At 35.7% G+C, this 14,187-nt stretch overlaps 3 protein-coding genes across 3 annotated transcripts; all 3 read left to right on the top strand.

Moving 5' to 3' along the window:
* The first annotated feature begins 987 nt into the window (after positions 1 to 987).
* On the top strand, positions 988 to 6,165 carry LOC143341377 (uncharacterized). Its single transcript, XM_076764264.1, has 10 exons — positions 988 to 1,220; positions 1,297 to 1,396; positions 1,465 to 1,575; positions 1,860 to 2,015; positions 2,089 to 2,141; positions 5,249 to 5,422; positions 5,499 to 5,598; positions 5,667 to 5,777; positions 5,876 to 6,031; positions 6,109 to 6,165. Exons 1-10 carry the CDS (start codon positions 1,039 to 1,041, stop codon positions 6,163 to 6,165), a joined length of 1,200 nt encoding a protein of 399 aa, XP_076620379.1. The 5' UTR covers positions 988 to 1,038.
* A 2,086-nt stretch (positions 6,166 to 8,251) lies between these two features.
* LOC143341376 (uncharacterized) lies at positions 8,252 to 9,559 on the top strand. The gene is made up of 4 exons (XM_076764263.1): positions 8,252 to 8,808; positions 8,910 to 9,009; positions 9,281 to 9,436; positions 9,509 to 9,559. The coding sequence occupies exons 1-4, from the start codon at positions 8,252 to 8,254 to the stop codon at positions 9,557 to 9,559; spliced, it is 864 nt and encodes a 287-aa protein (XP_076620378.1).
* A 1,702-nt stretch (positions 9,560 to 11,261) lies between these two features.
* LOC143341375 (odorant receptor 13a-like) lies at positions 11,262 to 13,553 on the top strand. The gene is made up of 7 exons (XM_076764262.1): positions 11,262 to 11,360; positions 11,847 to 12,334; positions 12,431 to 12,530; positions 12,598 to 12,708; positions 13,094 to 13,249; positions 13,325 to 13,377; positions 13,453 to 13,553. Coding segments are annotated over exons 1-7 (1,008 nt in total). The 3' UTR covers positions 13,454 to 13,553.
* Positions 13,554 to 14,187: the final 634 nt, after the last annotated feature.

The following is a 14,187-nucleotide window of genomic DNA, read 5'->3' as shown; positions in this document are numbered from 1 at the left end:
AGTTATCGATTGATATATTAATTTTTCTAAAGATCCTCCGTATTATCAGATATTGTTATCTTTCTTTTTAATTAATGATAACGAAGCAACCACACTTATGGTAAAAAATAACAACGTAGGTCGCTAGATTAAAATTTGCTTGTCGGAATATCGCACGATAACAATGCAAATGTTGTATTGATCTCGAGCTTGGACTCCCCGTACTATTCGAACTGTTCCATAAATACATAATCCACAAAAAATGTGTTCCGACTATCCACGATGAGTACATGTGTTCGGGTACATGTGTTTGGGTATCCGTGTTGTTCCAACTTTCGTAACCACATTTGCGCGCTTGCGTTCTGACAATATTTGAAAGAAACTTTATACCGCGTCGTTCAGTGCATAACACGCATCCAAGTTGTCACCATGCGCGATCGATCACACAATCCAGTTACCGACATACGTAACATGAATTACAAAAATGATATAAGCTATAATCTGCAAATGTGTCGATGGATTTTGAAGCTTACTGGCATTTGGGCGATCGTTTACGGTCGTACCAGTAAACTGGAAAAAATAATTTCGATCTTTTTACTGATACTGTGGTTATCCTATTTATTGTTATCAGTCATACCTCCTGGTCGCTTCGTCATTTTCGAAGATAATTCTCTATACGTAAGAGCAAAGATGTTCGGTCCAGTTGCCTTCACCCTAACGGCCACGATTAAATACATGTACCTCGTCCTGAAGTCAACGGTTTTCGTACGTTGCTTCCTTAACGTTGAAAAGGATTGGAAAATGGTCGAAAACATAACTCATCGCACTATCATGTTAAAAAACGCATCTATCAGCAGAAAGCTGAGCGCTCTGTGCGCCATTTTCATTTACGCAGCTGGATTGGCGTTTCACACAGCGATGCCATTCTTATCCAAAGCGCGTACGGAAGGAAACACGACCATAAGGCCTTTGATTTATCGTGGCTACGATGCGTTCGTTGATACCCAATCTAGTCCAAACTACGAAATCATATATTCTCTTCAATGTTGTGCCGGCTTCATGAGGTACAGCGTTACGGTGGCTTCGTTCAGTTTGGCTGTGATTTTTATAACGCACATCTGCGGACAGATCCAAACCCAGATAGAACGATTGAAAGATTTAATTGGAAAAAAGTGGAAAAACGATTCCCGTAATCGTAACCCGTTGGACGGCATTATTCGAGATCACGCCAAGACCTTAAGGTAAGAGTATTCGAGTACTTTTATATACATTAGAATATACAAATGGCAAATAAACTGTCGGAATGAAATATTTTAGATTTGCTAAGAATGTTGTAGCAGCTTTGCGCGAAATATGTTTGGCGCAAATCGTGGAATCTACGCTGAGTATATGTTTGCTCGAATACTATTTTTTGAAGGTAAAAAATTAGCATAGCGATTTCTTCGTAATAACGTGGAGTATTTATCGATGTCACCGTGTTTCTAGGAGTGGCAGAATAGCGATGCTGTTGCTATATCAACATACGCCATTTATCTAATTTCTTTCACTTTCAATGCATTTATATTTTGTTATATAGGTGAAATTCTATTCGAGCAGGTAAATAGAACCGTATCACGAGCAGTTTATGTTTTTTAATTACGCTAAACATTCCTAATGACTCTACACAACTTATGTTGGAGAAATGTACTTAAATCGTACCCTCTATGGAACTTCTGCCTTTGTGGGTAAAGTCTTTGTTAAATGCAACTACAAATACTCTAATTTTACGAAACTATAAATCTATAATGACAAAACGATATAAGCACATTCACCCTACATCTTTCATCAAATTCTTATTCAACGTTTTAAAGCCGGTATAATATAAATTAATTTTACATCAGTGCAGCCAAATTGGTCCAGCTAGTTATGAAATCGACTGGTACACTTTACCGCCAAAGAAAGCTACTGATATTATTCTAATGAATGCCATATCACTCTATCCACCAAAACTTACGGGCGGAAATATATTCGAATTGTCTCTACTTACTTTCGGCACTGTATGTATATAAATTCAGAAATAATTTAACTAGTTCTGAGAAAGAGGATTGAGCTCATAAGACTATTTTTCAGATAATGCAAACTTCGGTGGTTTATCTGAATTTACTTCGAAAGTTTACTGACTGGTAACAAATATTTCATATCTAATACTATCTTGGTGCAATTGCCATTATGCGGTGAAATTAAATCTTTTGCAGATTCATTGTTTTCCTCGTATGTGGAAGATTATTAGTGCTAAATGTCTGCAAGAATTAATATGTCTATTCAGATTAATATAACATTAAATCTTGAAATATCTGTTTACCAGTTTCGTTTGCAACTGGTGGACTTTATAGTAAATAAATTGTTTCTGGAAATGAGTATCGATACCTTTTAATATTGATAGTGAAGTACTTAACATGCTCAACTTGAATAGCTTATTTATTACATTGTACAGTAGAGTTACGCATGCATCATTTTTGGTGAATAGACATACCCCCGAAATCCTACGCATTTTCGAGAAAAAAAAATTCGAGTAGGTGCCTAAATTTTCGGCACCTATCGGCGAAAAAAAAAAATTTTTAATTGTTCTGGAAAAATTATTTTCGGTTGCGGGGGTAAATTATAATCATTTTTGGTGAATAGACATACCCCCGAAATCCTACGCATTTTCGAGAAAAAAAAATTCGAGTAGGTGCCTAAATTTTCGGCACCTATCGGCGAAAAAAAAAAATTTTTAATTGTTCTGGAAAAATTATTTTCGGTTGCGGGGGTAAATTATAATCATTTTTGGTGAATAGACATACCCTTAAAATCCTACGCGCTTTCGAGAAAAAAATTCCTAATCGTAAATATAATGTATGGCCTAAAATATTGCCCGGAAATTCCATGCCTATCTTTAAAACGTCATAACTTGTGAACGGATTGAAGAATTTTAATGTTTCAAAATGCAATCAATGCGTATTTTAGTGAAGAATATGTAGAAATTCCAAGAATATTCGAAAAGTTGTTCCTGACGACCCTCTTGAGATCATGCAAGTTTTGGGCACAATTCTTCTTTCGATGTATAATTTACAAGTTGTTCAACATGAGCATATTAAATGCATCGCCCTGAATATTTCGCTGATGCAATTAACCAATCTAAACTCTTAACTCTGACGCAATCGAATGATTAACTGTGGCCAGAGAGTGTCTTCTGATCTATGGTTCTGCACGGAAGGTTGCATCGGTAACGTAATTAATAATATTTTATTACACGAACTCTGACAGGGTTCAAGAGGCACACTGTATATTCTATTCTCCTGTCTTGTGATTAATATGCCTTCTTTTACAGAAAACCAATTGTATCATTTTTAAACACGATATAGGAAAATACATTGAACGCGTGGAACATCGTAACATTAAAATTAAGCGTGTAACTGTGTACATTCGCAGCTTCGTAAGAACAATTTAAACTTGTCCAATAAACAAAGAGCCTTGATTTCGTTTCCTTAGTTGCTATAATCAAATTTCCACCAATACTTACATTCGTCGAAGCGTGTTTAACGTGACAATACCTGGCTCAACTCATTCGAAACCCCCACGGGCTCAGGATTGAGGTAACCATGAATTAGATATCGTTTTCGAAGCCCCTAAATATTCCCGCTGGTCGAGGTAAAACGTTTCTAAACTTGTACTTTCTCTACTACTACAGTTGAATATACGCACATGGCAACTCCAGCGGCAAGCCGCGACTCTACCTCACGATATGGGACTATCGTAACAATAGTTGAACCCCTTCGGTCCGTGCAGGTGGAATAAGACCTCCCCTCACCTGGAGCTCAAGGAACGGTGACCAGAAGGGTAAGCATAATAGACGCGCTCGATCATCGCCAACCCCAGTATAATTGTTTTACTGCGGAACTTTTGTCCCGCTACACCAGTCGTATTTCCAATTATGTTATTTCGAAACTTATCCCACCGACCCACCCCTTCGGATATAACCCTGCCATGTAGCAACTACGTTTTATTTATAATTGTTTACGATTTGCCCCTTATTGGGAAAGATAAACAATCAACACATTCACTTTTATATCTCGCATGTAACTTTTATCCAACATCCTTTTCAGTGTTAATTTCCATCCCATAAAGTAACTTTTCACAGCAATTTAATATGCATATAATTATATAAATCTTCAAAGTTTCAGAATTTTTTTAATTACCGAGTTATGAATCATTCCTTGTAGGCGTTTCTTGAGTCAACGGAAGATACGTAGCAGATATATTTGAATAACTTTCGCAAATATCAACATCCATAATACAGGTGATACATACTGATTTAAAATGTAAACTTTGCTTTGAAATACGAAAGCTAAATAATGGATCGTAGGTATGAGAATCTCTTCTCGGCATTGATTCCGAGCTTAGTCACCCTTCATCGTTCGATCTGTCCCATAAATATATAATGTACGCAATATCGCTTACGACTATCCGAGACTGTTACTTACCCCTGTATTCTGAAACTCGCGTGCATTACGTAGTACGTGTGTAATTGCATTTACGCGCTTGCGTTCTGCCAACATTTTACAGAAACTTTCTACCGTGAAGTTCAGTGCGCAGCGTGCATCAAAGTTGTCGTCATGCGTGACCGACCACAGAATTCAGCTACCGAATTCCTCAACACCCATTACGAAGATGATATGAACTATACTCTCGAATTGTGCCGATGGTTTCTAAAGCCGACTGGTATTTGGTCAATTGTGTACTTTCGTTCCAGCAAACTGGAAAAAGGACTTTCGATCATTACGATGATATTGTGGCTCACCTATTTGATGTTCTCCCTCATACCTCCCAGCCTATATCTAATTTTCGAAAAGATGTCGCTATATTTCAGAACAAAATTGTTCGGTCCAGTCGCCTATTGCCTGCTGGCTACGATTAAATATGTGTACCTCGTTATGAGGGGATCGTCGTTCGCACGTTGCATCATTCACGTTGAAAGAGACTGGAGAATGGTCGACAATCCAATTCATCGTACTATCATGTTACAAAACGCTTCCATCAGCAGAAAGCTCACTACTTTGTGTGCTCTTTTCCTTTACACCGCGGGATTAGCATTTTACACTGTGCTACCATTTTTCTCCAAAGGGCGTGTGAAAGGAAACACGACCACAAGGCCGTTAATTTATCCCGGCTATGATGCATTTCTCGATACTCAATCCAGTCCAAATTACGAAATTCTATATTTTCTTCAGTGTTTTTCTGCATTTATAAGGTACAACGTTACGGTGGCTGCGTTCAGTTTGGCTGTGATTTTTGTAACGCATATCTGCGGACAGATCCAGATACAGATGGTACGGTTGGAGGACTTTGTTGGCAATAAAAATGCAAGGGATATGCATCCACATCCATTAAACATCATCATCCGAGATCACGCAGCGATTTTACAGTAAGAGAATACGTACAACTTTCACGTATATTAGAATGTACAAGTGTCAGACAACTGTCAGAAACGAAAATTTTAGATTTGCTAAGAACGTAGAGGAAGCTTTGAGGGAAATATTTCTTACGCAGATCCTGGAGTCTACGTTGACTATCTGTTTGCTCGAATACTACTGTTTGAGGGTAACAACTTAATATATAGAATTCTTCATAGTCGCGCCAGGTATTTATCTAAATGACTATGTTTTTAGGACTGGGAGAGTAGCGATCTTATTTCAATAATAACGTATAGCATTTTTCTAATTTCATTCACTTTCAATACATTCATATTTTGCTACATGGGTGAACTTCTATCCGAACAGGTATTTATTACTGTATCATACATAATTTATGTATGAGAATATAAGTACACCTATATATTTTCCGTACAATATTATAATATATACTAATCTTTCATCAGTGTAGTCAAATTGGACAAGCCTCTTACGAGATCGACTGGTACACTTTACCGCCAAAGAAAGCTTCGTATCTTATTCTAATGAATGCCATATCACTCTATCCACCAAAACTTACGGGCGGAAAAATATTCGAATTGTCTCTATTTACCTTCGGTACTGTATGTATATGTATAAATTCAGAAATAATTTAACTAGTTCTCAGAAAGAGGATTGAGCTCATAAGACTATTTTTTAGGTGATGAAAACTTCTGTTGTTTACTTGAATTTGCTCCGGACAGTTTCCGACTGGTAACATATATTTCTTATATATTATTATAATTATGAAATTATCATTTTATGATCAAATTAATTCTTTTATAGAATCGGCATACTTCTTACTCGTGAACCATCATTCGTGCTGAATTGAATATCTACAAGAACTAAAATGTCTACCCAGATTTATATGTATAATACCGAAGACCAAAATGGTAATATCTATTAACCGGTGATATCGTCGACTGGTGAAGTTTATATTAAATAAATCATTTTCGTTGTATATTTTATACTTTGTCCCTGTTCTATACAGGGTGTTCGGCCACCCCTGGGAAAAATTTTAATAGAGGATTCTAGAGGCCAAAATAAGACGAGAATCAAGAATACCAATTTGTTGATGGAGGCTTCGTTAAAAAGTTATTAACAATTAAATTCAAAAATTTCAAATCGTTCTGGAAAAATTATTTTCGGTTGCGGGGGTCAATTACAATCATTTTTCGTGAATAGACATACCCTCGAAATCCTGCGCATTTTCGAGAAAAAAATTCAGTACGGGCGAAACTTTAAACGTTAATAACTTTTTAACGAAGCCTCAATCAACAAATTAGTATTCTTGATTTTCGTCTTATTTTGGCCTCTAGAATCGCCCATTAAAATTTTTCCCGGGGGTGGCCGAACACCCTGTATACTAATATTTTGATTCTAAAAATGAATGTTTAATGTACAAGATATCCTAAGTTTCAATGGCCAAACTTTCTTAATATATTCTACAAGACCAAGAGAAAGAAATTTTATACAAACATAGAACGTTGGAAGCTTCATTAAAAAATGTTGAGAAAAAATGCGAAATACAAAAGGAACTGTATGAGCTGCGATACATGCAGGAATACATAAAGCGTACTTACATTTTCAGTTTCTGTCATGGGAATGTCCGTGCTGCTACGAGGAAGAATCAACTGTCATACATAGCTGAACCCCTATTTTAGCCTCCAAGGACGCCCGATCTCATATCACTCGACATTTATCTGTGAACAAGAAGAGGACATTTTACTTTAGTACTATCGAAACATCAATTTTTTTATTTTACACCCTTTTCTAAAAAATTTAGCACAACTGAATATACTAACAAAGTTTAGCCATTAGAACGTAGGCCACTGTATAAAGAATGACGGGTAAATATTAAACTTGTAAATTATATCAAACATTATTTACTCATAAAACAATATAAACTACACCTTAGAAATCTAATTGACTTTTACATACGCGTACTGTGCAGTATATTTACCAATTCCTTTACACATGTGTAAAGATGTATTCCTTTTTATCTTGCTAACTCCACTGACACCACAAACGATTTGCACTTAAATATTTTGCGAATGCACTATTAAAAGAATTCTACCGAAAGTGTGGATTTTCGTTTGTTTCAAGGAAAGCACCAGGGGGATCTCTTGCCATGAAGAACAAATTAAATATATTTTTGCGGTTTTTCTCCATCCATAAAATTGATCAAAACCATGCGCATGTATCCAGAATAGAATTTTTTACAATTTTTTATATAATTTTTGTCTGGAACTCAGTTTAAAATATGAATTGAAAACAAAACTTAAATAATGGAAGGGATGAAACCCACTCGCAGTATATTGATTCTAAGCTTAGTCTCCCCTCATCAATCCGTCTGTTCTATAAATATACAATCTACAAAAAATGACATACGACCATCCACGCTTACTTAACCCTGTCATATTCTGAACTCGTGAGCAGCAGGCAATACATGTTTAATTATATTTACCCGCTTGCGTTCTGACATGATTGTATCGATACTTTCTGCCGCATCAGTTCAGTTCACAGTTTACACAAGGCTAGTCAAAATGCAGGATCGATTAGCTAACCGAGTTGCCGCTGCTCCGAAAAACTCTAATTACGAAAAGGATATAAACTATACTTTCCAAATACCTCGATATTTTTGGAAAATTCTCGGCGTCTGGCCATGGTTGTACCACGATACCAAATTATATGAAAAATTTATATCGATCATTTTACTAGCTACGTTTTTCTTCGATTTGTTCTTCGTCTTTATACCTCCCGTTTTGCATGTTATTTACGTAGAGAGAACCGTATACAGGATAATGAGTTACATGGGTCCAATCTGTCATACTTTCGCGTCTCTATTTAAATACTATTTCTTAATACAGAAAGCAACAAGTATGACTGTTTGCATCATTCGCATGGAAAAAGACTGGGAAGCTGTGGACAACGCCAATGATCGTGATATCATGTTAAAACAGGCAAAAATGGGCCGAAATCTTATCAAAGTGTGTGCGATATTTGCTTACGTAGGCGGCATATTGTATATGACAGTGTGGAATTTGTTGCAAAAAAATAAGTTCAGCGGAAGCAATGTAACAACGAGGACGTTGTCGTATCCTGGTTACGACAGATTCGTCAATACTCAACTATCCCCAACCTTCGAAATCATACAAACGCTTCAGTATATATCTGGCTTACTTAAGTATACCATTACAACGGCTTCGTATAGTTTAGTGGTAATATGTGTAACACATATACGCGGTCAAATACAAATCCAAATGTCTCACTTGGAAAACTTGGTTGAGGAGACAAAGCAAAATAGTACCGATAATACTTATTTTGCTAACATTATTGAAAGGCACGCAGAGATCTTAAGGTAAGATACTCGGATATTATTAAGTAGACTACGACTCGTAGATGTTTTTTACATTCTTCAACGTATGTGAAACTCAAAAACAATTGCAACAAATATTTTAGTTTCTGTAGGATCATTGAAGAAGGTCTAAACATGTTATGTTTGATGCAAATCGTGGACTCTACTTTACTAATATGTTTCCTCGCAAACCATTGCCTCCTGGTAAAACATAGTATTCAAAAAATTATACTCAAATTAAATATGTATATATATTAATATTGCTCTTTTTCTAGGATATTCGAGATAACGACTGGATAGCAACAATTCCGTACTTTATTTTGTTGTTCTCCTTCATTTATAATCTATTCATTTTCAATTATACGGGTGAAACTCTGTCTGAAGAGGTATTTACACAAATATATTAATATATTTATAATAAAATATTCTGAAAGATTCTATTTTCTCTCTCTAATATACACTACTCTTCCATCAGGTTGGTCAAATTGGCCAAGCCTCTTATGAAATCGACTGGTATACTTTACCACCAAAAAAGGCTTCTTTTGTTGTACTGATGAATGTTGTATCGCTACAACCGCCAAAACTTACTGGTGGAAAAATATTCGAATTATCTATCTTGACCTTCGGCGCTGTATGTACCGTCTTCTGAACTAATTTTACTCATTTCAAGCATGATGATTGAACATTTAAGACCATTTTTCAGGTGATGAAAACTTCGGTAGTCTATCTAAATTTACTACGGACATTTAATTAATTGGTAAACAAACTTCTTTTCATTAGCGTTATTACGATGCAATTATCAATGTAGTAATCAAATTAAAACACTTGCAGATATTTTATCTGTCGCGTACGAGATGCGATGATACGTAGCGATCAATGTACATACATGTACATCAGTTGAAACGTTCACAGGAAACATAATTCTGAATCATACAATGATAGTAATAGAGACATGTTGTTACCCAAAGCTATTAAAGCCTGAATTTCGTTTACGTCCGAACCCACACCATTAAAATCATCTAATTTGATGCACTAAAAATGAATTTTGGTATTCATTAACACGACTGTCACAACTGTCTCTCGTATCTAGGAACGTCTAAGACATTTGCTTAAATATTAGTGCCAAAGACAGAGATACTTATTAACTCAAGAATGCACTTGTAATTTTGCAACGTTTCCAACTACACTAACATTATCTAGAAGTATATAAGTATTAACGTTTATACGTTGGTCAACTATGATCACCATGGCCGTCAACGTGTTAATATAGTTTATACCACTGTATTTAGATAGTTCATAACACTCACTATTTCACATCTACTAGAGATAACATAAATGGTATTATAATCAGTGATCTAAACGTTGATACCGGGTGCTTTGAGTACACCTGTATCCAATAACTAGTCGAATGTATACAATATTTTAAGATACACTTGCCTATACTTCGAAAATGTATCGAAATAATGTTAGAGATATGTATTACCCAACATTATAGTCGACACTTGTTGTACTGTAAATACGTGGAAACAGTAGTGTGAAAATAACAATTCCTGATCGCCGTACACTTCTGCATAATGCTAAACATTCGATCCATTGCATTATCTGTTACTTCAAAACACGATTCTACCGAACGTCTACTTTCCCCGTAATTCTACACTGTCTGTTGTTCATCTAACGAGTGGTAAACCAAACTATGCGAAAGATATCGTTCGCGTATTAAAACACAACAGGTGGATTCTGAACTCTATTGGCCTTTGGCTAGCTGTACTGACAGGGGTAATGCGTTTTCTACCGAATACCACGTTTGGACTGTGCAACATGGTACTGTTTTCCGCGATAATAACGTGCTCCTTGCATATCGTGTAGGGGGTAAAGGACACGTCGATGCTTCACATCGTTATTGAAGTACTGGAATATCAATGCATACAATGGTTAGATCCTAAAAAGCGTGGTAGCTAACTTTAATACCCTCATTACACGTATATAGTGACGTACACTTTGCATTTATCTAACCTCATTGACACCACAAACGTTTTACACTTGAATATTTTGCAAAGGCACGCTTAAAAGAGTTTTTAAAGAGTCGATTTTCATTTGTTCACACATTCCTCTGCAGTCTCGTGCCTGATCGTATTAAAAAAGGAAACATGTATTTACAGTTTCTTTGCATCCATAAAAATGTTTAAGTTCATGTACCTTAAACAGAAATAGAATTTTTTAAGTGAAACATAGTACGGACTAAATAGAAGAATACGATGTTCGAACTAATCCAATTCTGGACCTTCTAACTGTTGGTTGAATTCACAGAAGACATACACACGCATAACTATCATAAACATTAACACTTATAATTAAACTGATATACGTTAACAGAAAATGTATTACTGACGCAAAAGGAATCTAGCTTAAAGTTTACTTATCGATTAATCCCATGACAGGAACGCAAAACTTAAATAATGGAAATGAAGGATGACAGTGGTATTACATTGATTCCAAGCTTGGTCTCCCCTCATCAGCCCGTCTCTTCTATGAATATACAATCTACAAAAAATGACGTACGACCATCCACGATTTCTTAACCCTGCGCTACTCTGACCTCGCGTGCAGCACGCAACACATATGTAATTACATTTAGGCGCTTGCGTTCTGACATCATTGTCTCGATACTTTGTGTCGCATCAGTTGAGTTTACATGTTACACCAGGCTAGTCAAAATGCAGCATCGATCACATAACTTTGGAGTTGTCTCTATTCCGAAGAATTCTAATTACGAAAAGGATACAAACTATACTTTACAAATAGCTCGATGGTTTTGGAAAATTCTCGGCGTCTGGCCTTTCGTTTACCACACTACCCAGTTTTACGAAAAGATTATTTCGGTCGTTTTACTAGTAATATTTTTCTTCGATTTGGCGTTCGCCTCTTTACCTCCCTTTTTACATTTGGTTCGCAAAGAGAGAAATATGTACAGGATAATGAAATTGTTTGGTCCTCTTTTTTATATCTTCTCGTCTATGCTTAAATACTTTTATATCATCCAGAAAAGAGCAATTTTCACTAATTGTATCATTCGCGTGGAGAGAGATTGGAAAGCTGTGGACAACGCCAATGATCGTAATATCATGTTAAAATACGCAACCATCAGTCGAACTCTTATCACCGCGTGTGCAATATTTATTTACACCGGCGGCCTATTTTATCAGGCACTAACGCATTTCTTTCAAAAATTCACGCCAAAGAGAGACAACGTAACGAGGACGTTATCGTATCCTGGTTACGATAAATTATTTGATACTCAAGCTAGCCCAACCTTCGAAATCATACATTTCCTTCATTATTTATCGGGCTTTCTTAAGTATACCATTACAACGGCTTCGTACAGTTTGGCCGTAATATGCGTAACACATATATGCGGTCAAATACAGATACAGATATCACGCTTGGAAAACTTGGTTGAGGAGACAAAGCAAAATAGTACCGATAATACTTATTTTGCTAACATTATTGAAAGGCACGCAGAGATCTTAAGGTAAGATACTCAGACACTATTAAATACAGCTCACCGACATTTTTTATATTTTTTAACGTATGTAAAAGTTAAAACCGATTGGAATGAATATTTCAGTTTTTCTAGGAACGTAGAAGTAGCTCTGCGCGAAATATGTTTGACGACAATCGTGGAGTGTACACTAGTGTTATGTTTGCTCGAATACTATTGCCTGACGGTAAAACGTTATATTAAGCAAATTTTACTTAAATGATACTTGTTTACCGATATTGATATTTATCTAGGAATGGCCAAATAGCGATATGATACCAATATTTACATACGCTGTTTTGATGCTCTCCTTCACTTTTAATATATTTATATTCAATTATATAGGTGAACTTCTGTCTGAAAAGGTATTTACAAACGTATTGCGTTCCATTTATCCTTTCTACCGACAGCAGGGCATCGATTATTGTAAAAAATCAATTCTGAAAATTAGTACAGTAATCGAGGTACGGTATCGAACGAATAGTAGCCATACGTTGCTTATCCTCGCTACTACTATCAACTTTGTTTGCTGCTTAACGCCTATTCTTTATCCTTATTGACACCGTGCAGCAAAAGAGGCTCTCGTGCAATAATCGAGGTTTTACTGTGTAGAGTGTATAAAAATGATATGGCACAACTTACAACTAGATTCTACGCAACAATCTCAATGATTCTATTTTCTTCTGACCAAGTTGTTTCTAAACATTTTGAAATTAATTGCCGCTATAACATGTACTAATCTTCCATCAGTGTAGTCAAATTGGACAAACCTCTTACGAGATCGACTGGTACACTTTACCGCCAAAGAAAGCTTCGTATCTTATTCTTGTGCATGCTGTATCGCTCTACCCGCCAAAACTTACGGGCGGAAAAATATTCGTATTGTCTCTATATACCTTCGGCACTGTATGTACATTACTTTTTAAATATAATTTACCTATTTCCGAGATAGATAATTTACTACTTAGCATCATATTTCAGGTGATGAAAAGTTCGGTAGTTTATTTGAATTTACTTCGAACAATTTCCGAATGGTAACATATATGTATTTCTTATATGTATAGAATTATAGCTATGAATCATTTGTGATTAAATTAATCCTTTTACAGAATCGGTATTCTTCTTACTTGTGAAACATCATTTATGCTGAATTGATTGTCTACAAGAATTAAAGTGTCTACCCAGATTTATATAATGCCGAATATCGAATTGACAATATCTGTTATCCGGATTCATCATCGATTGGTGAAGTTTATATTAAATAAATCATATTCATTGTATATGTTATGTATACTTTGTCCCTGTTGTGTATACTGACATTTTGATTTTGAAAATGAATGTTTAATATACAGGGTATCCCAGGTTTTAATGGCCAAATTTTGTCAATATATTCTACAGTACTAAATAAAGAAAAACAAGTGTTATACAAACATAGGTCGTTTAAAGCTTTTTTAAAAAATTATGACGAAAATTAGACAAAGAGAACAGTACGTGCTGCGATACAGTGTAAGAATAGATAAACGGTACTTACGTTTAATACGTTTGTTATAATATTTAAAATTCATAAAGAAATGAATGAAAAAACTGTCAGTGAATATTTCGGGGAGGAAACTGATTTTTCACAGACTGGTCTCGAGATATGTACCTCTATTTTCGTTAGTTTTGTCAACTCGATTTAGTCTTCACAACTTTGCAGGCCATCGCATTACTTAGGCAACAAAACGTACAATGAAATTGGAAATAATTGCCGTAAGCTTATGCATAATGCTCACCCTTCGATCCATTCCATTGTCTGCGGCTTCAAAGCACAATTCTATAGAATGTCAGCTCCCTATTGCAAATCC

This window comes from Colletes latitarsis, chromosome 4 (genome assembly GCF_051014445.1).
Source record: "Colletes latitarsis isolate SP2378_abdomen chromosome 4, iyColLati1, whole genome shotgun sequence".
Taxonomy (NCBI): domain Eukaryota; kingdom Metazoa; phylum Arthropoda; class Insecta; order Hymenoptera; family Colletidae; genus Colletes; species Colletes latitarsis.
The sequence above is the reverse complement of the archived record's forward strand: the minus strand, read 5'-3'. Positions and strand labels throughout refer to the sequence as shown.

What these genes read in the sequence shown, in the direction of transcription:
- LOC143341377 (XM_076764264.1), top strand. Translation starts at nt 1,039, where the DNA reads ATGAGGTACAGCGTTACGGTGGCTTCGTTCAGTTTGGCTGTGATTTTT. An exon ending in GATCACGCCAAGACCTTAAG is followed by an intron (nt 1,221 to 1,296) that starts GTAAGAGTATTC and finishes GAAATATTTTAG; the next exon opens with ATTTGCTAAGAATGTTGTAG. An exon ending in TCGAATACTACTGTTTGAGG is followed by an intron (nt 5,599 to 5,666) that starts GTAACAACTTAA and finishes CTATGTTTTTAG; the next exon opens with GACTGGGAGAGTAGCGATCT.
- LOC143341376 (XM_076764263.1), top strand. Translation starts at nt 8,252, where the DNA reads ATGAGTTACATGGGTCCAATCTGTCATACTTTCGCGTCTCTATTTAAA. An exon ending in AGGCACGCAGAGATCTTAAG is followed by an intron (nt 8,809 to 8,909) that starts GTAAGATACTCG and finishes CAAATATTTTAG; the next exon opens with TTTCTGTAGGATCATTGAAG. An exon ending in TCGCAAACCATTGCCTCCTG is followed by an intron (nt 9,010 to 9,280) that starts GTAAAACATAGT and finishes CTCTTCCATCAG; the next exon opens with GTTGGTCAAATTGGCCAAGC.
- LOC143341375 (XM_076764262.1), top strand. Translation starts at nt 11,262, where the DNA reads ATGGAAATGAAGGATGACAGTGGTATTACATTGATTCCAAGCTTGGTC. An exon ending in AGGCACGCAGAGATCTTAAG is followed by an intron (nt 12,335 to 12,430) that starts GTAAGATACTCA and finishes TGAATATTTCAG; the next exon opens with TTTTTCTAGGAACGTAGAAG. An exon ending in CTCTATATACCTTCGGCACT is followed by an intron (nt 13,250 to 13,324) that starts GTATGTACATTA and finishes ATCATATTTCAG; the next exon opens with GTGATGAAAAGTTCGGTAGT.